We start from the raw sequence: 27,147 nt of genomic DNA on the forward strand, positions 1-27,147 counted from the left end.
AGTCTCAGCTGCACGAAACAAAATACCAGATAAAATTAATTTTTGGTATAGCTTATATCCTTAGGTTCTTCATTAAACCTAGAATAAGAAACAACCTACAATAGGTTAAGCGAAAATCTTCTAAGAGATCTTCTATGCTTACATTAAAGTAGATTATACTAGAAGTATTAAACTAAGCCATTTAAAACAGTAGCTTGGTTTAATTGTTAAACAAATTAGTTTATAGAATAGTCCTTATGGCATGACAATTTAGAATTAAAATTTCACATATGCCATTGCAAAAGGACTAACAGCTCAAGTAACGCAGCCCTATATGCTGTCAGTCAACCTAAAACCTAAAACAGTTTAAGTTAACTCGCATATTTTATAACAGGCATTACATTTACGCATGGTAACCAAATTAACCTGTAAGATGTTATATATTAATGGTACAAGGTTTTTTACAAAGTGTCAGTTCTTTCAAAAAACAATTTATTCTAAATTAGTTTTTAATAACAACTTGGTTCTTTCACTACAGGGCCACCACTATGCAGGACCCTCAGCTCAAGTGTTCCGTAGCAAACTGCTCTGTTCACTTTTTGCCAGTGGGTACGGCCCATTCCACATGCCATGAGCATAGTCCTTGCAAAAACAGGACAGATTTGCTTGGTCACCAGATATGTGTGAAATTTGCAGTGTGCTCTTGGCAGCAAGTTTCAAAGACGAAACAGCTCGTTTCAGGCTGTCTCGATGGGTTCTAGGGTTCAGCAAGGGAGAGGAAGGGAGAGATTATATCTTGCCGGCAGAACTCCGGCAGCATATATTTAACCCATTCTCAGAGGATCCATATTCGGGCCAAAACCCAGTAACATCAGTCCCCAGGACCTCCCAGGTAAACCTTGCGGAGAAAATGAAAGAAGTTCCTCTTGGAAGTGACCATCATTTAGATGAAATTGATATTGCTACCAAAATATCCTTGCTGAACCTAGAAGGATCAGGGACACTACCTTCAGCTTACCAGGGTAGACTCTTTCCAGAAGGAATTCAATCCCCATGCAATCCTCAGAAGCTGATCAGGGATCCTTCCCCTGTGTAGGGATACAGATTCAGTTAACCCCAAGTGAAATGACTACATATTCAGAGGGGTATAGTAACTCACCCAGGACTTCTGCTCCCTGGGCTACAGGCAGTCATATTTCTGCTGTAGATGCCCTTGCCACAGAACAGCAGTATATAATGGACATTTTGCATGATTCTGAACAAGAAATTAAAGAAATAAAGTCAGTGATGTACACTCCAAAGTGTAAAAGTACTGCAGGGAGAGTGGAAACAAACTCTGGCCAAACAAGATCCAGGGTTAATTATAACACTTCAGGTCAGAACACAACAGGGGCTCCAACATTCTCCCCTGATGATGATGCTAATAATCCTTGGCGAGACGTTTCAATGTGTATTTTCTCTCCTGATGGTAAGTATCTGATTAACGAGAGAAAAACCATGATTGAAGTTGTACATCTGGAGTTTAGAGACAGGGCAGCATTCCCTAATACAGAATGGCGCCTAATTCCACCTTTGCCAGACATGGAGAAACCTCAAAAGGAAACAGTTCTCTTATGTGGGAATACAGCATTAAAAGCTGTTGATGATGCCCTTTACCAGATCAACGGTAGGTGGATCTATACTCATCATGAATAAAAAACCCAACTAGCTCACCAAGCACTTTCCAGCCTTCTGTCCCTTCACCTTTAAAATAATTAACCATGTGAAGACAAACTTCCAGAATTATGTAGTAACTAGAAAACGGGAGCCAATGGCAGAACTAAAAACCATTTGTCACAGTCCTCCAGTTTCAAAAAAAATTCCAAGGAGTGGGCAACACTTCAACTACCTTTTGAAAGGAAAAACCCCCTTGATGTTGCTATTCAACAATTTGGGACTCTATGAGAAGAATCTCAGATGAGACAGCTTCATCAAAATTCTGATGCAGGGAATTTTCTCCTAGTATCTTGACCTCTTCCACCTTGCTAGGAAGCTGCCACCAAAAGGCTTCCAGAGGATTCTAGGACACTTTTTGCTGCTGTGGCTAAAAGTCTTATGAGAACCCTATGGGAAACACTACGACTTTTTAGAGTGGCGCTTAAAAGTGCGAATGGAAACATTAGAAGGCTCCAACAAGTCACTTCCTAATGTAACAGCCTTATTACAGTCTAATCCCTTCTGTAGGGACCTGTTTGAGGATTCTGTGGTGACACAAGTCAACGAGCAAGCACAACAACAAAATTGTACAGTGTATGCTCTTCTGGGAAAAGGAGAAATTAGGGAAACAAAAACCTGAAATTTCCTTTGGCAACTCAAAAAGGCTCGTTTTGATAAAAATCATATAAGCCTGCAATCACCTCCAAATCTTTTCCTCATAAACAGGTAGGTAGCCAGAAAGGACAACCCCCTTCAAAAGGACAGCAACAGCCACATAAGCAAGGACATCCTTTTCATAAGGTCCAAAAACCATCTTACAAAGGAAAAGGAAAAGCAATGCCTGGAATGCCCATCAAAGGAAAAGGTAGAGGAAGAGGAGGATATCAATAGGAATTGTTTGGTCGGGGGTCGACTCCAAAGACACCACAAGGAATGGAAGGGACACAGCATTGTTCTCAACGGACTGGGGTGGAAATGGTCCCACCCTCCCCTGCCTTTAAAGGGGTTCTTTCAAGCATCAAACCCCTCTCTAGAAGATTATGTGCAGAAGGCCTTATTAAAAGGTGCCATAGAGAAACATGCGTATATTCACCACCAGGCACGTCTTTTCAGTGTCCCCAAAAAGGATTCCTCCGAAAAAAGAGTGATCCTCGACATATCAACATTGAACAAGTACATTCTTTGCCAAAGGTTTCGGATGACTACCGTTGCCGTACATTCAGTCATTCCAAAAGGAGTTGACAGTTTTCTATAGATCTGAAAGATGCATACTTCAGCACGTCCCCTTTGTTGCTCCCTTTCGCCCTTTCCTAGGGTTCCGGATAGGGAAAGAGACGTACAGGTTCAAAGTCATGCCCTTTGGACTAAACATTGCCCCAAGAATTTTTACGAAACTAGCAACGGTAGTCGTCCAGGAAGGAAGGAAGGAAGGAATACAACTAATAGCTTACCTAGCCGACTGGTTAATCTGGGGGGCCACAAGAAAAGAATGCTTGAAAAACTTAAGAGCAGTGATCAACAGACTCCAGTCAAAAGCTTTTATAATAAATTGGAAAAAATCCCGCCTCACACCCCACAGACGTTTTCAGCGGTTGGGACTGTGTTGGGATACTCTTCAGGGCCTGTTGTCTCTCCCCATCAAAACTCAGAACAGAATAAGGAAAGACCTCGAAAGGTTCCTAGACCAGCTCAGAGTTTCAAGACGGCAATTAGAATGCATGATGGGTCTACTGCAATTTGCATCAATAATAGACCCAATACTCAGATTGCAATTGAAAAACGTGAACAAATTTTGGCTGTCGCACGCAAGACAAAAGCTGCGAGACAGATCTCACCAAAAGAAACAAAGAGTCGGGGAGATACTTCAGCCTTGGACCCAGAAGGAACCTCTGGCGAAGCAGGTCACCCTGACTCCTCCATCTGCAAGAGTGACAATACACACAGATGCCTCATTGACAGGTTGGGGAGGACATTGTTCTAGACAACACGACTGCAATGTCCTGCATCACGAGAACGGGATCATGTTCACCTCCTCTCAACATGGTAATGCTAGCCATCCTTCGGATGGCACAAGTAAAGAAGTGGCACCTGTCTGCAATTCACCTCACAGGGTCTCTCAACGTAATAGCAGACTCCCTATCGAGGAAAACAACAGCCTCAACAGAGTGGATGTTGGACAACCACTCTTTCCAAATAATAGCCAACATGTTTCCACAACCGGAAGTGGACCTGTTCACCACATACGAGAACCACAAACTTCCAGTATATGTATCTCCGAACTTGGATAATCAAGCAATAGCAAGAGATGCCTTCCTACAAGACTGGAACAATTGGAGGACGATATATCTTTTTCCGCCATTGTCCCAGATTTCGAAGGTTTTGAGCAAACTCTAACCTTCAAAGGAACAGCTTACTTACAGCCCAAAACTGGCCAAACAGACATTGGTTCCTATCACTTCAACAGCGGGCAAAAGATCAATTCCACTGTCGTCCGTTGTTCTATCCCAGAAAGTAGGAGGGAAAATTATTTCACAGATCCTCCTTTCTGAGCTGAGACCTCACGTATGGATTTTTTAAACATTATCTACCGTGAAAACTACTCAGCCAACTTTGCTAGGTACCTAGTGCAAAAATTAGATGTCATCTATCCGACAATACCAGTCCGTATGGAAGATATGGTTAGATTACATCCATACTGAGAGCCCAGTTGAAATTTCTATATAAACACTTTTAAATTTTATATGTCTTTTTGAAGATAAATGCCTTGTGGTTACAACAATCATGTCATACAAGACAGCATTAACAGAACCCTTGCTTTATGGATTCGGGATTGACTCCAGCACAGAAGTTGTTACTTCCCTTCTACGGCCTTTTGCTCTACAAATACCCGCTCCCGAAAGACTCCAATTACTTGGTCCCTGAACAAGGCACTTGGACTTCTATCTACTCCCTCAGTTCAGTGGACCCAATACAACCCGCGCTCACAAGCTACAAACGGCGATCTTCCTGATTACATTAGCATCAGGGCCATGATTAGTGAACTGGGCTCTAGATGGGGACGATATATCACACAAACTGTTGAGGATCCAAGAAGGAAATCTCTATTCTTGTAAGGAAACTTAATCTAGCAATAAAACATTGTGCCCACCTCAAGCACTTAAGGTTTACCTAGAGGTCATAGCAAACATCCCAGAAGGTCCGACTTTCCTACACCCTAGCACGAATAAACCACTCTCTCTGCAAGGGCTAAGAATAATTTTGGTGTCCCTAATCAAAAAAGCAAACCCACACTCCTTTCCCAGGTCACATGACATAAGGAAATTAAGTACATCATTGGCCTTCTTCAGAAATGTCTCCTTTGAAGAAGTCTCTGAAAGTACAGGTGGGCATCAGAGACAGTGTTCTTAAACATTACTGCTATGAGCTCAACAAATTCGTCTGCACTGCATGTCAGTAGGTGGTATGGTTAGTCCCGACCCCATAGGCTCTACAGCAGAACCAGGGTCTTCTAATGGGTGAGTATATGCTGACTATTGCTGGGAAAGATACGAAAAGACTGCAACCACACCAGCATACTTGGGTATGTCTACAGAACTTCACCCTGAAAATGCAGGTTGCTGTTTAGTTTCTCGTTTCTGTTTCCAAACCCCAAAAAGGTTGTTTAGAATAAGGAATGGGGCTTGAAATCCTGTGGCTTGACCTCGGACCATAAGTGTTTTTTTTTGGGTTGTTTGAATTTAAAATTTTAAGAGCTTTAGCCTTTTGTCACCTGTCAATTTCTTTTAAAGCTCCTGAGGACGAGACAGCGTTACCTATCAAAAACAGGTGTTGACTTAGGAAAACCCTATTTTTGTAGTCGCTGTTGAGTCCTAAAAACTCTCCCACTTCCCTGACAAAAGGCATGGGATAATCCTACATTGACCAGCAGAGTAATGGAGCTGGTCTTTTTGCCTGCCCTGGTCGAAAACAAGATGGCAGACGCGCATGCGCAATAGTCACTTCTTGCAGTTTTGACGAAAACAAGGTTCAGCTTCGCTGAAGATAAGGGAAAATGCCCTCTTATCTTTGAGTCCATTATATCATGTGTCGTAGTGTTTTCATTACAACACAATACCCGGCTACAAGACCAGGCTAGAAAAATATTTCTTTGATACTAGTCGAGTCACCATGGAGCGCTGACACACCATGGGGGGTGACTCCTTGAGGACTCAACAGCGACTACCAAAAATAGGTTTTTCCTACGTCAAAACTTGTTTTTTATCTATTTATTAATCTATTTTCCTTTTTTAATAAGTGGGATCTCCTCTTTATGTATTTCCCTTTACTTCCTCTCACTTCTTCCTAATGAACACCATATTCTTTGGAAGCTCGAATATCAAGTCAGTGGCCCCTGTGGGCTTGTTCCATATGAACAGGTTTCATCTTCTGAAGAAGAAGAATAATAATAATAATAATAATAATAATAATAATAATAATAATAATAATAATAATAATAATAATAATAATCGGAAGCAGGAAATAGAACAGCAAAAGGCAACTTGCCATTGAATTTGGGGTTTTGTAACAAAATCTGGAGCAAGAGTAAAACTAGCGTCAGTCCAACCTTTTGTGAGTGTCACATTATTCAAGATGATATGGATTACACTGGCTCTGTGAGTTGTGGAGAAAGTAAAATGCTCTGAGTGAGTGACCATGATGGAGACTGCATAAATTTCACTGACTCAGTGGTCTCTGGGGAAAGTAAAACTCCTAGTTTAAGAGTAAATAATCACAGGAAAGATTGTTCTGATGACTCAAAGGAGCTCTTAGTTAAGCTATGCAAAGCATGAAATAAATCTCAACATAGTTATTGACCAATCTAACAGATACTTCCCTTCCAAATTGCTGATACATGCATTCTAGTTCTGAGAAAGAACCCAAGATACTGTATATCTCAATCTTCAAAATTCTTAGCAACAGCTGAATGGAATCCTTGAATATCTGGTACTTATGGCTTCATGGAATGATTAAAAAACAACAAAGTTATTCCAGGAATACAGTCTCTACCAAACTGAGACCATCTCTAATACAGTGGGAACAGAAAACTCCACACTTTGTCTGGTAAGGGTTAAAATCTCATTTGTTCCATGCAGTGGCAATAACCTCTTCTACTATTCTCCAAACTTTCTGCCAATGAAACCACACTCAATAACCTCCATGAATGAAACCTGATCCCATGGAGGTCAAACCTTCCTTCAGTTAGTCAAATCAGATTGTACAATCAGAAGGCATACCCTTCAAAACTGCCCCAGCTGTGTATGAAGGCATCAGCTTTCCATATGGCTGGTTCTTGCTGACAACAGTAATTTGGCTCTTTTTTTTTTCTCAGATGAATAGCAAAGTGGCCTAGTAGTGGAGTCTCCCAAATTTGCCAGTCTCTTGTATATCTCTATTTGGAGAGAACTTTGAGGGACATGCTTGGTTTCTCCTACTGATGGAGTCTGCACCTACAATATACCTTCCTCATGAGATGTTCAGTTGTTTTCCTTGGTCCAAAGATGCTGAATGCTAGATAAAAGAACCTCTGATCTCATCCATCCTTCATTTCTCAAGTTAGCTATTGTTGTTGAGTTGTTCAAAATAATGCCTACTGTTTCACCCACTCCCTGAGGGGTGAATGCTTGTAGTGCTAAGATTACTGCCTTAAGTTTTTGCAGAGAGGATTCAGAAGCTTGTAGGTCTAGCAGGTGAGTGTCTCAAGCATCTGTGATAAACAGATCTAAAAGGGTTTTTGAGTTGTCACAATGTGTGAAAGAAGGATCTGTGGTCATATTGGTCACTGGCTTTGTAGTATGGTGTGATTAAAACACCCAATACAAGAGAAAAATATAAAACCTATGCACAAACCAAAACAATAATTTTCACTAGGCTAAATGTAACTTGCAGATGTGGCTTGACACTTGTTGACAGGAGGCATGTACTCTTAAATGGCTCTTTCCCTTCAGCTAATGCTAAAATAAACTGTAATACGGTGTCCTCCTTTTCAGGTTTTTCTTCTGCTTTCTGTCTGTCTGCTCTGCTTTCCTCTCCTCCTTAGCAACTTGTACAGTCAACCCCCACATATTCGCAGTTCCAGACTCGCAGACTCACCTATTTGCGGATTTTCTATGGAACACATATAAACATTTTTCGCGGAAAATTTGCCTATTCACGGTATTTTTCATAGAGAAATATTCAGAAATTACAGTACTGTATTTTCCTATAATTTTTGTGAATAAATGCACTTCTGTGATAAAACTATTAAAATATTCAGGTACAAGCATTTTTATAGGGTTTTTAGGTGTTTTGAACTTTCAAAATATGCAGTTATAAGCATTTTTAAGTATTCACGGATTTTAGCTATTTGCGGGGGGTAATAGTATGCATCCCCACGAATACCGGGGGTCAACTGTATATAGCTGCTCAAATTCTCGACGATTCCTGTATATGCTTGCATTACTGCAAGTTAAAGTTAAATAAGCCTGGTCAACTTAGGAAGTCTTAAAACACTCGTGTCATGTGGCTTAGTTACTACTTTGGCTATTTGATATGAACTGCAGACCCTTCTTTAATTGTTCTATTGCATTTACGTCAGTTGTAATTTAAGATTCAGTACCGAATCCTACTTTTCAATAGGCTGGTGGAAGAAGTTTAAAAAAAGCTCGAGAGATAAACAAGCTGGTTTCAGAAAAGGCAGGAGCTGCAAAAATTAAATATTTAAAAATCTCTTTCTGGTAACTTTTGTTTTCTTAAGAAGGGATATATTGTCAGAGTAAAATTTATGGCATTTTTTTCTTTTGTATAGTTCCCCCAGCAATGTTTCAATCATGCAATTTCAAGCATAAGTACATCATTAATTTTCTGTAAAGTTCAACAACTTTGACTTAATATTCATTAATTTCATATATACACTTTATGAAAATATTATCGGTTTAGTAATGAGTTAGTGAAGGTTTTTTATGGTTTAAAAGCATGATACCTGTAATTATGATTTTTGGAGGGGTTTTATATAATCTATTTATTCAAGGTATTTCCTGGCCAGCTGAGTTGACCAAGATTACATATTGTCTACTCTGTGAGACTGCGTGTGTGTGTATATACCAGAATTTTAGAGCTGGAGATGACTGTATATACACTGAGAGAGAGAGAGAGAGAGAGAGAGAGAGAGAGAGAGAGAGAGAGAGAGAGAGAGAGAGAGAGAGAGAGAGAGAGAGAGAGAGAGAGAGAGAGAGAGGGGGGGGGGAGTCAAGTTTCACATCCTCAGTTGTCTCATGCAGATACAGTGTTAAGCATTATGAATAAATTTTATCATTTTTACATTTACTTACTGTTTTAATCACACCAGATATAATGCCATTGCCCACTACCACTACCGAACCCCATTTCACATACAGTGTGACAATACAAACAGAGGAAAGGGAAGAATTTAAAGAGTAGAGTAAAGTGATACTACAATGATAATGATAGATGCAGTATTCTGGAAACTTTATATGAGCAGAATGAAACCAAGAATTTCTTGGTAGGTCACACAAAAGATGAATATTCACCAAGATGAACATAACATAATTTATAGCTCATCTGACATCTCTGAAGCCCTGAATAAAATTAATTAGAAACTGCAAGTTCAACTGAGTTCTGTATACCATCATCTTTTATACATCATTATGTTTGTACAACCACTTTTCACTGACTTCTTGGGTTATCAAAGATGTTCACAACTTTGGTGAGATTACACATATCATAATTCCTTCTCTCAAGACTTTCAAAGATACTTAGAAGACACACAATAGCCAATATACAATGACACTTTAAAGGACTCTATTTCAGCATCTGGTTGATGATATCTCTACAGAGTTCTAGGAGTGTGTTGGAAGTCAATACATCTTTTTAGCAAAAGATGTCAAGAAATGAATTCTAGGTTAAAATATGCCACTTTGTGATGCCTGCTGAAGCCCAGCTACTGTTTTCTTCTGACAAACAAGGTCCACGCTGAGTGTAATCTAAGGTATGCTACTTCAGCAACAATAGCTCATACAGCAGATATCATAGCATGAGTGCTGAGCATATAGATCACATCAATATTTTTCTAACCAAGAAATTTTATCTCTGAATGGTATTTTCATATTACAACATTTCCCTAATTTTTGGCTGTTTTCTTTGTACAACACTGATCACTAAAAAAATAAGTGACTCTTATTACAAAAGGAAATAGAAAAAATCTTTTTAAATATCAGAAATTATCAGAAAATGTTTGAGAACCTGTTTTAAGTAGATTGCCAAATATTTCAATAACCATACTAGCATTAAATTTTTTCATAAAAAACAATTATGCAAACCTTACAAAACAGAAAGACTCAAAGACTTACCCTGTTTTCTTTGTTATCGTATTAGTACCAGAGAGTTTGAATTTGAAGGCAAATGTTGATGGATTTAACTCAAAAATTAAAGTTGACATTGCGAGATCTCTATCAGTCTTCCTTGTCAAAAAAACTGAAAAAAATGCGAACAGTTTAGTTACATGGACTACAATTTCTAAACAAGTCAAACAAATTTCATAAATATATACAAACACTCAGCCCAATCTCTGAAGGAAAGCAAATTAGATCCCAAATAAAGTACAAAACTAAAACACTGGGAGAAAAGTTGAAAGGCATGGGCATCTAGATGATGGGGAGAAGTAGCTTTACCATATAGGGAGGGGGACCAAAGCTGCCTGGGAGTAGTACTTTGTCTGTCAACCCCTGTCACCCCTCACACATCAAAGAAAGTTGGGACTGGTGTAGTTTGCAAATATAAATTCATAGTAGGCTGGAAAACCTCTTAATATGAACTATGTTGTATACTGATGGGGAGCTCTGTTGCCCTAGGAGATCCAGGGAGTCTGGGACCAGCATGGGTTGTAGACTTAAATTCTGAGGCAATGTGAACGCATCTAAATATAAACTATGTTGCATGTAACATGGCATAAGTCATTTGGGACTCTCTCTGAATCCTGGGGAATTCATGGAGAAGCATCCTGGCCTTTGAAATCTGTTACATTTTGATGGACTAGCAAATCTGAAAAAAAAGAGAGAGGATAAAACCTTAACTTGGGACTCTTATTTTTTTCTCACTTTTTGGTTGTAAGGTCCTATTTGTCAAAAAGTAGCTCCATTGTAAACCTAGTAGCCTTTATCCCTGATGAAGGCCATGGGTTAATGGCTGAAATAGCTGTTGGCTTGGGAATGAAAAATTTGGTATAAAAACTAAAAATGGCACAAGAACTTTACTGACGTTAAACCCTAAAAGTCTGACCAAACTACAGACTTATCAGTATCTGTTATGCTCAACAGAACATGCCCCTTTAATCACAAAAACAAGAAAATTTACCAGGAAATGCCTAACAGTCAGCTGGCCTGGGGAATCATCATGGAAAAGTTTGGTTTGGTTTTCTTTTCCACTTACAAGATAACAATGCGTTTACCATGTATGGTCAATACCACGATGGGGGACCATCATCTCCAATCTCACTGGCATCATATATTTGTTAGGGTGCATCATTGAAGTTATTCCTTTCTTCTAATGCTGTGTACTTCATTTCACTGCTGCTCTCACCAACCCTTGATTGATTTATGTACGTAACAAAAGATATCACGATTTGGAAGAGCACATTGTCCAGGATGTAAACCTAATACCGTTGACTTATGTTTCACAATACCTCATTTTTCAAGCATTCACTAGTACAACCCATAAAGGATGACAAACCAAGAATCAAAATTTGGGCTTTTGATTATCAAGACAGTGTGTTTACCATGCATAATTATTCCTATCCTAGATACATTACATCCATTCCTACTACTCATTGTTACTGCTGCAAGTCAAAGCTGATAATGATATCACTTTGTGGTCTTAGACAATGTGATTCAGGAGGTCAAGTGATATTCTGCCTAAAAACTGTTCCCAGACAAGTCCCATTTATAAATGAGTGGGAGAGGGGAAAAATTGTAAAGGAATTTTTGACAGTAAAATATTTCCTTACGTTATTTAAATTTAAAAAGAAGAAAAGCCATATCATTACTGTACCTTCAAAAGCAGAAAACACAATCTAGAAAACTAAAATTAATCTTTATACTTACTTTCAATTCACAAATACACTATACTCACATAATTTAAGACATCTCAACCACAATATATACACATTTTATGCAAAGCAATGATGATCTGATTTCAGTTTAAAGAACAATTATTGAGCTTTAAGATGACATGACACTTATTACTTGCATATGAAGCCTGAATAAAAACAACAGTATCAGTAGTTTTAGTAGTGAAGGACTCAAGCTTTCCAGAAAGATTTATAACAGACACTATAAATTTGGTTCTTAGCCACGTAAAATAAGTCTAATCCTTCGGGCCAGCCCTAGGAGAGCTGTTAATCAGCTGTGGTCTGGTAAAACTAAGGTATACTTAACTTTGTGAATGAATCCTGAAATTTTAGCTTAAAAGTCAAACACTGGTGTGCTTTCTGCACATTAAAAGTGTCTAAAACATAGCCATAAACAGTATGAAAAATTTAAGAATTAAAATGAACGAATAGATTTTCTGATTAATCTAACTACCATCTAAAATATCTGATGGATTAGCAAGACCTTAATGTACTCATGCCAACAACAGAAATATGAAAAATTGTTTCAATTGGCTTTTATACAATACCTGATCCACATGCAGTATTATTATCAGCAGATGTACAATTGGCTCCTGCTGACTCTACCACTGGTTTGCCAGAGCTGAAAGTTGTGATGATAAAATCAATGAAATAGCAATAAGTCTGAATACATAATAACATGTGTAACTACTCTTGTTCTTCCCTGGGGTTTTCATACACTTTACTACAGATTTCCTTCCTCTTACAAAAATTATCACTGATAGCTTTCAAAAAAAAGTTTCTGATAACAGACATTAGATTTGGATAATAAGTCACTGTATTTTTTTAATAAAGTTACTTAGTATCCTTCTCGATTAACTCAAGAGATTATTGGTGCTGACCATCAATATCTGCAGCCGATATCACAAAAGTTCTATCAAGCTTCTAACTGACTTAGGTTTTGAGTTGTAATCAGTGGTGGGTAGTTTGAATTTGAAGTAAGAGCTTTCTACAAACTTGATAGGCTTCAATGATGTCGGCTAAAGGCATTTACTGCTATCTTTCCCTCCATCCCCCACTCCAACAAAAACAACAGGCTAATTCTAACAAAGGGTTGATTTATCAATCAAGTACTGTTTGTACAGAAATAATGTAAAAGATTTTACTCAAAAGATACAATTTTTTAGCACTGAAAACTCCTTTTAACTACTAAGTCTTTCAGCTCTCTAAAGGTAAAGGGGCTTCAACACATAACTAGTTGCTTTGCAGCAAATAGTTATTTAACATCTGGATCGCATCCATGATATTCACTACTCATTTTACCAACTTAGATCTGCCCCAGAGGTGGAACTTAAATTCTATACTGTTCTTGAAAAGATTTAGAAAAGTACCTCAAAAGTTAATTGGCCGAACATACAAACTTAGATTTACACTTTTTGGATCATTGTGAGGAGTCCAGGAATGTTATGGTCATGATTACGATACTAAGAGAAAACAGTAAGTCCTCAAATGTTTTTGTAATGAAGATCTAGAAGGAAAAGGGAGACGAATAAAAATAATGGTAAAATCAATGATAAGCAAGAGAATGAAAGAATGAAATACAAGACAGGAAGAATAACAACGGGGCAAGAAAGAGCTGCAGCGGCAGAAAGTACAACATACCCAAAATACTTTATATGATTTAACAGCACTCAAACCTACAGTGGAACTAAAATATAAACAAAAAGAAGCCAGCACACCACTCTGTTGATTCGTAACTGAACTAGTGGTCTGCATCCTAGGCTCACTTGAATAAAAATCATATTCATGAGGTCAGTTGAGGCTGATGACAGTCTGGTTCAGGGCTTAAGCCTCATCTGTTACTTAAGCATAGCCTACTGCTTGAGTACTAACAACTTGTCTCTGGTGTTTTATTCATTTACTGGGCCAAGACTATTGAAAAATGGAGTAATCTCATGACTGCCAAGCACCTTCATCACTGGCCAGCCTCTGGTTTGATAACCTATATAGTGAACACTACTTACTATCCTGCTCATTGGTGACCGAGATGCCCAGTAAGCTCTCTATCTATCCTTCAACACAAGATAGCTTATCATGAAAAAGTCAACAATTACTTTCTGATAGCAAGAATTTGCCAAAGCTTGTGACCCAGAGTGAAACTTTGGCTTTGGGATTAATTTTAGTTTTATAATTTGTCCAGCTTCAAAAACCTCAAATAAATTGTTTCCCTGCAGAAACTGGCTGTTGTGTAGGTTAACAATCTTTTGAAGTTTTGTTTGCATACTCTACAGGTTGGAATTATTTTGCAGATTTTGTAAGGACTTTTGGGAACATGCTGGAATGAAGCTCATATGACAGGTGAAGAAACTACTGGGTTTCTAATTGTTTATTTAATAAAAGTTTTTCATTTGTCATATTTTCCATAAATGTGTTTTTCAAAATTCCTACCTGTCCGACAGCTGCCAACTGTATGTCATATCGTCTGAGCAGTCATCTGTGCATTTGCCTCTAAGTGCAAGCCGTGAGGATGGGTTAACCAGCAAAGCTCCCATATAGGGCCAACAGAGGTCTGCATCAGCACAGCTGAAAAGGAAGGCATATCTTGTAATGTACACATACAGATAATGAAGTATTGTTTAAAAAATGATACAGTAAACCACCCATATTCAAGCTCTCATGGTTCATGACCACGATTCGCGGGTTTCTCTGTGAAACATATCTAGCCATCATTCACGGGAAAATTCTGCCTATTCGTGGTATTTTTTCACTGAGAAATATTCACTAATTACTGTATTTTCATATAATTTTCATGAATAAATGCACTTTTTGTGATAAAACTATTAAACACTCAGGAATAAGCATTTTTACAGGGTTTTTATTGGTTTAAGCTATCAAAATGGGCAGTTCTAAGGGTTTTAGAAGGGCTTTAAGCATTCATGATTCTGGACCTATTCAAGGGGGTGGACGCATCCCCATGAATATTTATGTCTACTGTATTACACAATTCTCATTAACCTCTCAAGTATGCAAGGAAACAGATCTGCATCAACTCAACAGACAGTAAAGGTAAAAGATTTTTAATTTTCAGTGTAATATACATACTGTACAAGCAAATGAAATAATGCCTAGGATACATACATTTAATAATGTAGCTAATACAGTGATTTTATACATATATTAGGTGTGCATTGGATATAGAGTACTACTTGTACTTCAATTACGCATTTATGTCTCGGCCTAGGCATCTACAAATGCGGCTGAATTCTATCATTTTCATCATATTTTATTCTTCATTTTTCATATTTTACCATGAGCTTTAATTTAAACATTTCTACATTGGTTTATTATCCATATTCTTTATAAAAAATAACGAAATACAGTATATTTAAAGGAATTTATAATATATATAGATGTTGCCTATTAACCCGGACTATCGGCTAAGATGGACACACTGCCCCCCCAAATAGTCCGTCTTAACGAGGGTTGACTGTGTGTGTATGTATGTATGTAGTAGCCCTTTGTTGGCCGAATAGCTTCAGATATCATATGGGCCGGAGTTCAATTCCCGCCGCCGGCTGATGAAGAGTTAGATAATATATTTATGGTAATAGAAATTCATTTCTCGCTATAATGTGGTTCGATTCCACAATATAGTTGTAGGTCCCGTTGCTAAGTAACCAATTGGTTCTTAGCCACGTAAATAAGTCTAATCCTTCGGCCAGCCTTAGGAGAGCTGTTAATAGCAGTGGTCTGCCTAAAATATAGGTATACTTACTTATATGTATGTATGTATGTATATATGTATGTATGTATGTATGTATATATGTATATATATATATATATATATATATATATATATATATATATATATATATATATATATATACATATATATATATATATATATATATATATATATATATATATATATATATATATATATATATATATATATATATATATATATATATATATATATATACATATATATATATATATATATATATATATATATATATATATATATATATATATATATATATATATATATATATAATATATATATATATATATATATATATATATATATATTGACCATCACTAATCATATATACTGGACCTGGAGGCGCCGGATTACCATTTATTACCATTTACTATATATAATATATAAACCCTATATATCATCTTAAATTAAAATATCATAAATCAGTATATATGGTTAATAAAGAAAAGACAATTATAAATACAGGTATATATATATGTATATAAGTACTTACAAAACTTTAGTCCGCCCTTGCTTCAAACATGTCAACATAACTAAACTGTAAATAGGCTAATAAAATATTTTAAGTCTAAATTGCCTTTATTAGTATTCACTAATATTTAGTAGGACAACCTTCTTTTCCTCACCTCCTTCAATCGTTTTAAAACAGACAAGGCCAAATTATGAAAGCATTTCCTTCAGTATGTTGTTCCAAGATGCGTAAATTTCTGCCTCCAGCCTTGGAACAGACGGGAAACATCTTTGTCTTGTAGATCCCTGTTTACGATCTCCCATAAGTTTTCTATTGGGCTAATGTCAGGGCTATTACCAGGCCAATCATTGATGAAGGGAACTTCTGCAATCCTGAATGAGTGACAGATTTAGCTGTTTAGCCCTAAATTACGCCATCCTGCTGAAAACATGTGGCACCCGTATCCTCAGTAATGCATCAGGCAAAATGTCACACATCAACTGAGAAATAATTATACTGGTTAACTTTTTCATTCTTTTAAAGACATCGTGCATTGGCTACATGGATGACCAAAAAGCTCCCAAAACCATGAGATAATCAGGGTGTTTGAAGTCCCTTCAAGGCAATCAAAACTCAAGAGGGTCGCATGACCTGCAAAAAAATTACGACCTCTATTGTTTGACCGTAAAAGTCGATTCATCTGACCAAAGCAGGCTTAGCCATTGAGACTCATCCCAAGAGCTGTACTTCCGAACAAATTTGACTTTTATCCCTCTGTAACTTGGTCAAAATTGGCTTCTTCCGTTAATATATGGCTTGTGTATCCAAGTTCATTGATATGGGATTGAAAAATCCGAACTGAAACATCACCAAGCAGTTGTGGGTTGGATTCCTTCAATTTCCTTGATGTCATGCAATGGATTAACCTCCTTGACGCTTTAAAATAAATAATTAGAAGTCTTCTTCCTTTAGAGCGTTTTACTTAGAAGACGGTATATCGCCCCTTCCACCCTGGTGAAACTGGGCAACCCAAACAGTCTAACAGATTCGCCAAAACAAACCACCTGAGCGGCGATTTATAATTTTAAGACCAATGATTCCTTTAATATACATATCTGTGCTATGATCTGTAAATTCAGATCCTTAAATTTCCCCATAAAGGTCACAGGGACCCATGATGATGTTTGTATAAAACTGTTAATATGGGAGCGTGGAGCAAAAATTCACGTTGGCACCTAGATCGCCAGCCAAAACCTTACTTGTCTGCTTTCTTTTAGCAAGCCATAAGCTCCTTTAGCTACTGTCAGTAAGCAGCCTAATGATTTGACAGAATTTTTTGTACTTGCACTTTTGGTTCCTTCAAATTTGGCAATATATTTAGAAAAATCCATTCGGACTATCAATATATATATCGCCCTATATATTCTCATGCTATATATAAGATATCATAAATATATATATATATATATAGGTATATATATATATATATATAGGATATTTATATTATATTATATTTCATGTTGAAATTTTACTAATCTGTTATCATAATAACCTGGAGGGCATTATTAGCCATTTTGCCGGATTAGCCATTTACTAGGCTAGAATACCGTATGAAACCATTAGCTATTGTGTTCTCATCTTAGAATTAAAATATCCTCAATCAGTACAAGTTGGTTAATAAAGAAAAGACATACTATCAAATGAGGTTTGCATATTACTGATAATTCGAATAAATTTTCTTTTTGGTCGATGGGGTTGAATTAATACATATGTAAATATTTAGAAAATATTTTTAGATTTTTATAGGCAGCGTTTTTCACCAACTTGGCAACTTCTTTTCCTCCATCTTTTATTCCAGCTGCTAGTTAAAAAGTAAAAGAGAATGATAAAAGTATTACACTAGTAACGTTATACTTTTGCGTAAATGCGTAGCCTGCATAAGCCATACATAGCAATCGAACGGAAACTGTTGTTTTGCTAATAATCAAAAGTATCGGATAACAACTGTTTTGCTTCTATTTCAACCATCAGCGCCAAACAATTACTGTCGTTATGTTACAAATGACGTTAAGTTAGCACAATACGACTGATATATTTTTTACAACCCTTATTGCGGAGAAAAGACCGTTAGAAATATATACAGCTTCAGTAACTTTAAGCTGCAAATTGTAGCTGAAGCTGAGAAAACAACTTTCATTGCCAATGACTATAAATTATCGTGCATCGGCAACATGGATGAAACTCGACTGTAAATAAAATTGAGAGAATATATTTTAATCAAAACTACTATAAAGAATACAAATTACTATATGTTTTCACACCGAAAAAGATAAATACGTAAAGCTCGTATTATTATGATGAAATCAAGAGAAAATAGTGAACGGAATCTTGATTTTTTTTTAACCAGACCAAAACAAACATGATTAAAAGTTAATATATGACGCTGGCCCGCAACGTCATATATTAATGGAAAAATAACTAAATTAATGCCACAACGAGACATATTTAAGTTATATTTCGACTTAAAAACACTTCATATAATGAAAAATATCCTTGTCCCAAATAAACAAAGTATCTATATTCATTTATGCTTACTAGAATCAAATACGCGCTCTGAACAGTTAAATGCGGTGAAATAAACAGCATACCAATCAGTTCCAAAAACAAAACATTTATCGCAATTTATAATACAAAAGCAATATGAGAATATATAATTGGATATAATGTAGTATATATATACTTTAAAAATATAAAAAGATACACATTCGTTATGTTGATGTTTGTATAATACTGTTAATATGTGGATAGAGTTCAGTATAATGTTCTGCGATATATTTACTCTCCTGATTTATCATAGTGTTGTAGGCCAAAAGACAATAATAAATGTAAAAATGGAACAGTGTAAAATGCTGCATTTACAAACACCTCCAGTTTAATGATTTAGCAACAGTGTTATTTAAATTAATATCTTTCTTGATAATAGCGTAAACCGGGAGATTTGAAAATTAGTGAGAAACATTATACTCTGACAGAAATTTGTGGGAACTGATTGTTCAACTACTGATTGCTGGATTAGTGATGGTCAACTGTAAAAAAAAAAAAAAATATTTATATATAGAAGAAGACAAACGGTTTATATATATGTTACATATATATAATATTATATATACGATTTATCTATAAAGATAGTTAAGTATACTTAGTTTAATATGAACAAGTGTTGACTAACAGCTCTCCTAGGGCTGGCCTCAAGGATTTAAGATTTATTTTATGTGGCTAATCAACTGTATACCTAGCAACGGGACATTCAAAAGCTTATTGTGGAATCCGTGACCACATTATAACAAGAAATGAATTTCTATCACCAGAAATAAAGTTCTCAATTCTCACTGCCCCCAAGAATCAAATGCGCGCCCAGCAGAATTTGTTTCCAAGAATTTTACCTGTCAATGAGGAATATAAATATATATATATATATATGGCATATATATATAATTTGATTTATATATATTTTATATAAATGTAAAAATAAAAAAAAAAATATATTCATGTTTTGCTTTGTAAAATGTACAATCTTAAATTGTTTTGAATATTTCTTGAATTTATCATGTTTCTTGAATAATAATAATAACTGTTGAAATATCTATCTACTCAGATCTCAAAGTGATTAATGATTTAAACAAACAGTGTTATTTACAATTATATATCTTTCTTGATAATAGCTTGCGGGAGAGAGAGATCGAGTTTTAAACCAGATGACAGGGCAGCTCAAAATCAAAAAACCCCGTGTTAAGATTTCTGTAAACCATCTTTGTCCCATATGAAGAGAAAATCTGAAATGATGCCCCTGGTCATCTTCCTCTTCTAGAATTTTCTCTCATATCTCATTCCCAAAATGCCTTAATAATGACGTCATCTGACTGTTTCATTTCTTGTTGGAATCTTAAAGTTTGTTCATTCTGATTTCAGAGACTGTTCTTGTTGGTTTCTGTTTCTCTCTCTATCTTCAAAAAGAGAAATTATTAAATGTAAAGTGTTAGTGTGATCACTGGTATTAATCTTAGCTTTTGAGATCTGAATGTAGGAAAAGCTGTAAAGGCACCCAACAAAAAAGTGTATTTTGTTGAACCTCAAGCAGCTACATTTTAAGTGATTTTGCAAAAGTTTTCACAAGCTTGTGAGTAAAGTGAATTTTACTTATTACCATGGTATAATAAGGTATATTAAGAGATTTTTGCTTTAGTGAAATTGTTTTGGTAAATCTTTTGTGCATATCTGTGTGTTCTTGTGTTTGCAATCTCTTGATTTTTCACATTTTATATATTGGTGATTTAACATATACTTACTTAGCATTTTAAATATTTCTTGATAATTTAACATTGCATACTTGATTTAATTTTCATTTACTAAGATTTTCTGTTTAAATCTTGAGTAATTCTTGATAGTTTAAATTTTGCTTGATTAATTTAATTTCTTGATAAATTAAAGTTTTGTGATTTAGTTTTGTTTAATAATTTAACTCAAGAATTAATTCAATTTTGTGTTGTTTTCAAGTAAAAGTAAATCTTTCAGATTGTGAATTCTAGTTATAAATTTTGAATTTAAAAATAAATTTTTGTATTTAATGTTTTTAAAAAGTGTTTCATTTGTTGACCACCAGTGAATAGGATTAATTGTGTGCATAAGGCAAAGTGATAAACATGTTTTGTTCCTTTAGTTTTGCTAAAGTGAATTAAGACCACGGAAACAGTTAAAAGTTGTTTGATGGAGTGATGTCCTTTTACTCTAGTATATTTCTTGTTTAATTGTTGATACCTCACACTTGTTTTGATAAACTTAGTTTGATTTTTCATGTGATTAATGAGCTTTTTAAGAGATCACTGTTACCTTTAGAGTACTCAGTCATAATTTTTATTGTTATGAGAGTTCAGGTATCTGGCTGAAGTGAGGTAAAATTTTGAATTCCGTGATTAGCTGTGTAATAACCAGGTATTTGGAACACTTCGTGACACACACTCACATACACACACACACATATATGCATATATATACATATATTTATACATATATATATATATACATTTATATATCATATATGTATATTTTCACGTATTTAGAAAATTCGTCCCTTCAGTCTGTTAGCTAGGAAATAAAATTTCTTGGCAGCTGGAGGAGACCCCACTAGGGGGGACAGATGTAGGCTTCCTAATCCCAATATCTACGATATTGGAGGGCAGAAAGCTGTTAGGGCACAAGGACCAGTAAGGATAGTAATTGGGCTGTGGGCTGCTAGGCTGACCCTTAGTCTTAACCGGAAGACCTATTTCCCTTCAGCATTTGTACTGGCTGTTATTGTTCTTCCAGATAAACAGCTGTCCTGTGCCCGTCCCTGGGACTGAATGGGGCATCTTGATGATCTTTCTCCAACTCACTTCTCCCCAGGCCTCTACAGCGCATGGTAGCTGAAGTTTTACAGCGCTAAATTGGTGCTGTTCTGTCCTCCTACCACTGGCCATGTGTTGGGACTTCTGCGGCCTGAATTCATCTTTTGCAAGCGAGCTCCATGCACGGATGTAATAAGGTATGTCTTAAAGTTTCGAGTAATGCCAGTGTTCTTTTCCTTATTTTGAATTTCTCTCCATTTTCAGTATTTCCAACTTTTCATTCTCCCAAACAAAGTCCCTTTGTTTCCCACAGCCTAACATGCACATTTGCCCTCATGACTTGTTCCAAGCCTAAATTAAGTTTGTTCTGTGATAATAATTAGAGCATTCAAACCATACTGTTACCATGTGCTAATTAAATCTGATTGTTAACTCCCTCTATCGTGAATAATTAATTTTAGGTGAGAGAAAGTCTTTGTGTACATGAATGCTGACCTGGAATTATTTTCCAGAATCCTGGAATCTGGCTTCAAGTTCTGCCCCTGCCCTTGTGAAAACAATTGCCTTAGAAGACTCAATTACATCTTCTGAACTAAATAGTACAAGGGCCACATGTTAGGCCTCTCAGTGTTATCGTTGTGCTAATGTAAATAATTTGTCAGCCAGTCTTAAGCAGTTTATAAGATTCATGTTAACCTTTTATTTATTGGCTAACTGTAATTACACCTTTTATTGAACACTGCATGTGCCTTGATGGCTGGACTGCCAGCCTATCCATATTAATTTCTAGTTGCAAATTTGTAAATAAATTACTTTAACCTAACCAACTGGTATGAAAGGCGACCTTCCCATTTTCTTTGAATAGATGTAATTTCAAGGTAAGTTTTACTATTATTACATTTAATACTCATGTTCTGAGCTCTAGGTGTAGGCCCCTAAGGCAAATTACATTCAAAATTCAATTTAACTCTTCAACCAACAGAACATAACATATTGTATATATATATATATATATATATATATATATATATATATATATATATATATATATATATATATATATATATATATATATATATATATATAGATATGTGTGCTATATATATATATATATATATATATATGCATATATATGTATATATTTATATGTATATATATTGTATATATGTGTTATGTGTATATGTGTATATGTATATATATGTAATAATGTACATATTTATATATTTATATATATATATATATATATATATATATATATATATATATATATATATATATATATATATATATACATATATATATATATGTATGTATAAATTCATTAATGCATTGGATAGAAAATGAATATATATCATCTAAAAGGTTAGTGATATATTTATATTATTCATATTGCTAGATGGTTTTTTGTTTTAGTAAGGGCAACAATTGCTGTGCCATATGCTGATAACTCTAAGTCCACCAGTGCACATCACATGTTATTACACTCACCTTATTGACATGGTTGAAATTGCTTGCGACTAAAAACTATCACTAAAGAAGTGGGAATTTCTGGTATCTGAGCTTTGGATACAATGAGCTGATGGCAGGTCAAAGGTACCTTATTTGTAACTTTGCATCTGAACATTTGTTATACTGTAATCATTCCTGGGGGGCCAGATGAGAGTCTTGATAAATAGTCGGGTATATAAAAAGTACTTATATACATATATATACCTATATATATACATATATATACCCATATATTTTAGGTATATGGAGTCCCCATATAGGTATATATATGTATCATATATATATAGTCTGAATAGAAAACTAAATTGCAAAATTTTAATGCTTGCTGATTAATTAACACTGCATGGTAGACCTGATGCTCCAAAAAATAAAGGTTAGTGATCAGTTAGTAAAATAAGAATTATTGCTAGATGGTTTTTTGTTTTTAGCAAGGGCAACATTGCTGTGCCATATGCTGGATTTCAGTAACTCTTTGTCTCTGCAGTGCACATCACATGATTATTACACTCACCTTATTGACATGGTTGGAGGGTTGCTTGCCATAACTACTATCACTAAAGAAGTGGTAGAATTTCTGGTATCTTTGGATACTTGAGCTGTGATTTCAAAGGTACCTTCAGCAAAGACAAAACTTTGCATCTGGAACATATTGTTACCACTGTTCAAGTTGATCATTCCTGGGGGAAGAGGGTGAGAGAGGCAGATAAATAAGGGCACAAAAAGTTCTTATATACAGTATATACCTATAGTCTATTTCATTACATATGCTCACTCACCCATGTAGGTTTTAGGTAGATGGAGTGATACACAAAGGCTAGCTCGTGTTTGGCTGTAATCAATGTTTCCTATATCGTAGGCTTACTCTGATATAGATGCAAACTACTAAATAATACATCTGAATGCTTATGCAAACAAAGAAATCTCACAACTTCTTATATAGATCATAAACATGACTATTTACATCAATACAAGCGCACAAATGACAAGGTTGTAACAAACAGTCTACTCAGTCAAACTCGAATGAATGATGGGCTCTTAATAATTATTTTTCATCTCAATATAGGTAAATAGAAAGACATCTGGCTATGTGAGTGGAAATAAAAGGTATTTTAAGAATTTCTTGCATGTAAATTACAATAGTAGGTTACTACATGGCATGATAGAAATGGTATTGTGGTTCTATTTTCATAATACTCTGCATATTTATATAATTTTTTCTTTCATATGCAACTCATTATAATAGCTCAGTTATTAGACACTTTTGGGACTATTTAGTCACATAACTAATGAACAAAATTTAAATTAAGAGAGCTTCCATCACCAGAGTGTTAATGAAAAAACATACAGCATAAATGGCTAGCCTAGACATACTGTACATATTTACTTTCCCGGCCGATAACAAGATGACCCGGACCAAGTACTTCCGATTCACCTGATGGTACCCTCATGGTTGGACAGCAGCAATTCTGAGCAAGGTAAGAGGTGCATCTCTCTTTTTGTAAGTTTTATGTCATTGCAAGATGAATTATGACAATTTGGACCTACTACCATTAAGGGGTAGCCTAGGCCAGTCAATATGTTCGAGTTACTGTACTGTGTTAAAACTGTCAACCCCCAGCCAGGTCAGGGCACAGTGCCCTAAGTCAGATTAGGTTAGGTTAGGTCAAGACACGTTCTTCTAGGTTTGATTAGGTTTTGGTCTGTTTGATTAGGCCGTGGCCGCTGCTGAAGCACGTGTCCTAACACATCATCTGGTCGGCAGGACAAACGCATCCACGCGTTTGATTTAATGGGTTCAATCAACCCCCGGCCAGGTCAGGGCATGGTGCCCTAAGTCAGGTTAGGTTAGGTTGGGTTGGGTTGGGTTATGTTAGGTCAAGATGCAATATTCTAGGTTCGATTAACAGAACCTGTGAATGTCTGAAAGTATGCCGAATTTGATAAAAAAAAAAGCTTTGAAACATAATGAAAATAGCTCACTGTTTTGATATTTGTCATGAAATCATTGTTGTATACGGTGGTGCAAAAAAAAAAAAAAAATACTAACAGTAAGGGGGACCCTGTTGGGAACCAGGGTTTTGGGTGGGGAAAGCAACAGACGGGTATGCGCCATCCGTAATGTACATAATTCCAGACACAATGGTATACAGTGTTCACAACTTTCATAATTCCCAACTTACTGACCTGCTACTCTACATACAAAAGGCTGACATTCTGAGGTTACAACACTTTTCAAATATATGCATCAGAAATTATTTCCCAGTTTACAATGCATGTTCCAGGGTTACGACGTGTCGTACGCCACCTGCATACCAATGAGACTTACTGCCACACCTACATACATTTTGTATATATACCCTTGTATCTAATCACCTGTCAATATTTTACCAGTGAACAGGGGCACACAAGGAAGTACTCGAAATATATGGTTGCAACGTTCAAACAGTGCTTTATGGGCCTTTTTATCTTCACACACACACACACACACACACACACACACACACATATATATATATATATATATAATACATGTAGTGCTTGAGTTATGATAATTCGCCTTGCAATAATTCAATTTTGTGATGGGGTCAGCAATTAATATCGATATGACAATATTTTGAAAATATTTTTTGATTTTGCGTGCAATGGGCACAGGCAACAGCGTACAATCAGCCAGCGAGACAGACCAAATTACAAGAGACTAACTTCTTTTCCTCCATCTCTTTATTCCATCTTCTAGTTAAATAAGTTAAAAAAAGTAGAGAGAATGATTCCAGTACTGTTAGCAACATTATACTCGTTGCATAAATGCATATAGTCATAAACAACCGAACAAGAAACAACTGTTTGGCTAAGAAAAACAGAATTGGATAACAACAGCTGTTTTGCTCATATTTCAATCATTGTACTACAGTAAACAATTACTGTAGTTGTTACAAATGACATTAAGTAGAATACGACTGATATACTTTTGCATTACAGTATACCCTTATTTGCTATGGAGAAAAGATCAGCAAGGAAATATACTGCTACATTTAACCTGCAAGTTGTAGCTGAAGCTGAGAAAACAATGTTCAAGCTGCTAATGACTGTAAATTACTGTGCATCGGCAACATGGATGAAACTCCTGTAAACTTTAATATGCCATTAAACTAAACAGTAAATACAATTGAAGAATAGTATTTTAATCAAAACTACCGGGCCTTAAGAGAACACATTTTACTGTTGTTTTCACGCTGATAAAAGATAAATACTTGAAGCTCTTTCATGATGTTGCCTTGTAATATGTATGTCTCTCCACAGTTTTTTTTATATATTTACTCTTCTGATTATCATGTGTTATGTGTAATAATAATTGTTAAAATATTGTATGTAGTGTAATGTCAGATCTCAAAAGAGTTAGTGATTTAGATAACTTAACAGCGTAATTTAGAATTAATAATATCTTTCTTAATAATAGGATAGTAGCGGGAGAGAGAAATTCGAGTTTTAGACAAGATGTGCCATCTGTCATCAATTAAGATAAGAAGCACTTTGTTCTGATTCATGTGTTGACAGGTCGGGAATAGCAATCGAGTTGTGTTAAGATTTCTGTAAAAGCTTTGTCCCATACGAGAAGAAGACGAATGATTTCGCAATATTACACATATTGTTCTCATTGCATCCCATACGATTTTCTGGTAAAGACATGTAACTTTTGAGAAATATGAACAAATGTTGCCCTGAAGCACATGGCAATGCATCATGTTTAAGATTGCACTGCTCTGGTCACGTATTGTTCTAATCGTGTCCCATATGATTTTTTTTTTTTGAGTCACATATGCCTTTTTGAGGGTAAAAGCACGTCTCGATCGATTACGTCATCTTCCCTCTTCTAGAATTTTCTCTCGTATCTCATTCCCAAAATAAATACCTTAATGTCGTATTTTGATTGTTTCATTTCCTACTGGAATCCTAAAGTTTGTTCATTCTGATTTCAGAGACTGTTAGTGTTGGTTCTCTCTCTCTCTTTCTTTCTCTCTATCTCTCTCTCTTCAAAAGAGAGAAATTTTAACATAAAATATTTGTGGTCACTGATATTAAACTTAGCTTTTGAGATCTGAATGTAGGAAAAGTGTATATATTTGGTAAGGTGCCATACAAAAAAGTGTATTTTGTGAATCTAAAGCAGCTGCATTTCAAATTATTTTGCAAAAGTTTTTACAAGCCT

The 27,147-nt window shown here is 35.7% G+C and overlaps 1 protein-coding gene across 2 annotated transcripts in view; it reads right to left on the reverse strand.

Moving 5' to 3' along the window:
* The window catches only part of LOC136825907 (polycystin family receptor for egg jelly-like), a 237,431-nt gene that overhangs the window by 51,553 nt on the left and 158,731 nt on the right, over nt 1–27,147 (reverse strand). For both annotated transcript variants that reach the window (XM_067082800.1, XM_067082799.1), the window contains exons 24-27: nt 23,452–23,617; nt 14,261–14,395; nt 12,382–12,455; nt 10,059–10,182 (exon numbers count right to left, since the gene is read on the reverse strand). In XM_067082800.1, coding sequence (XP_066938901.1) covers nt 10,059–10,182; nt 12,382–12,455; nt 14,261–14,395; nt 23,452–23,617 — 499 coding nt within the window. The remainder of the gene's footprint in view (nt 1–10,058; nt 10,183–12,381; nt 12,456–14,260; nt 14,396–23,451; nt 23,618–27,147) is intronic.

Source organism: Macrobrachium rosenbergii, chromosome 3 (genome assembly GCF_040412425.1).
Source record: "Macrobrachium rosenbergii isolate ZJJX-2024 chromosome 3, ASM4041242v1, whole genome shotgun sequence".
In the NCBI taxonomy this organism is placed as follows: Eukaryota; Metazoa; Arthropoda; class Malacostraca; order Decapoda; family Palaemonidae; genus Macrobrachium; species Macrobrachium rosenbergii.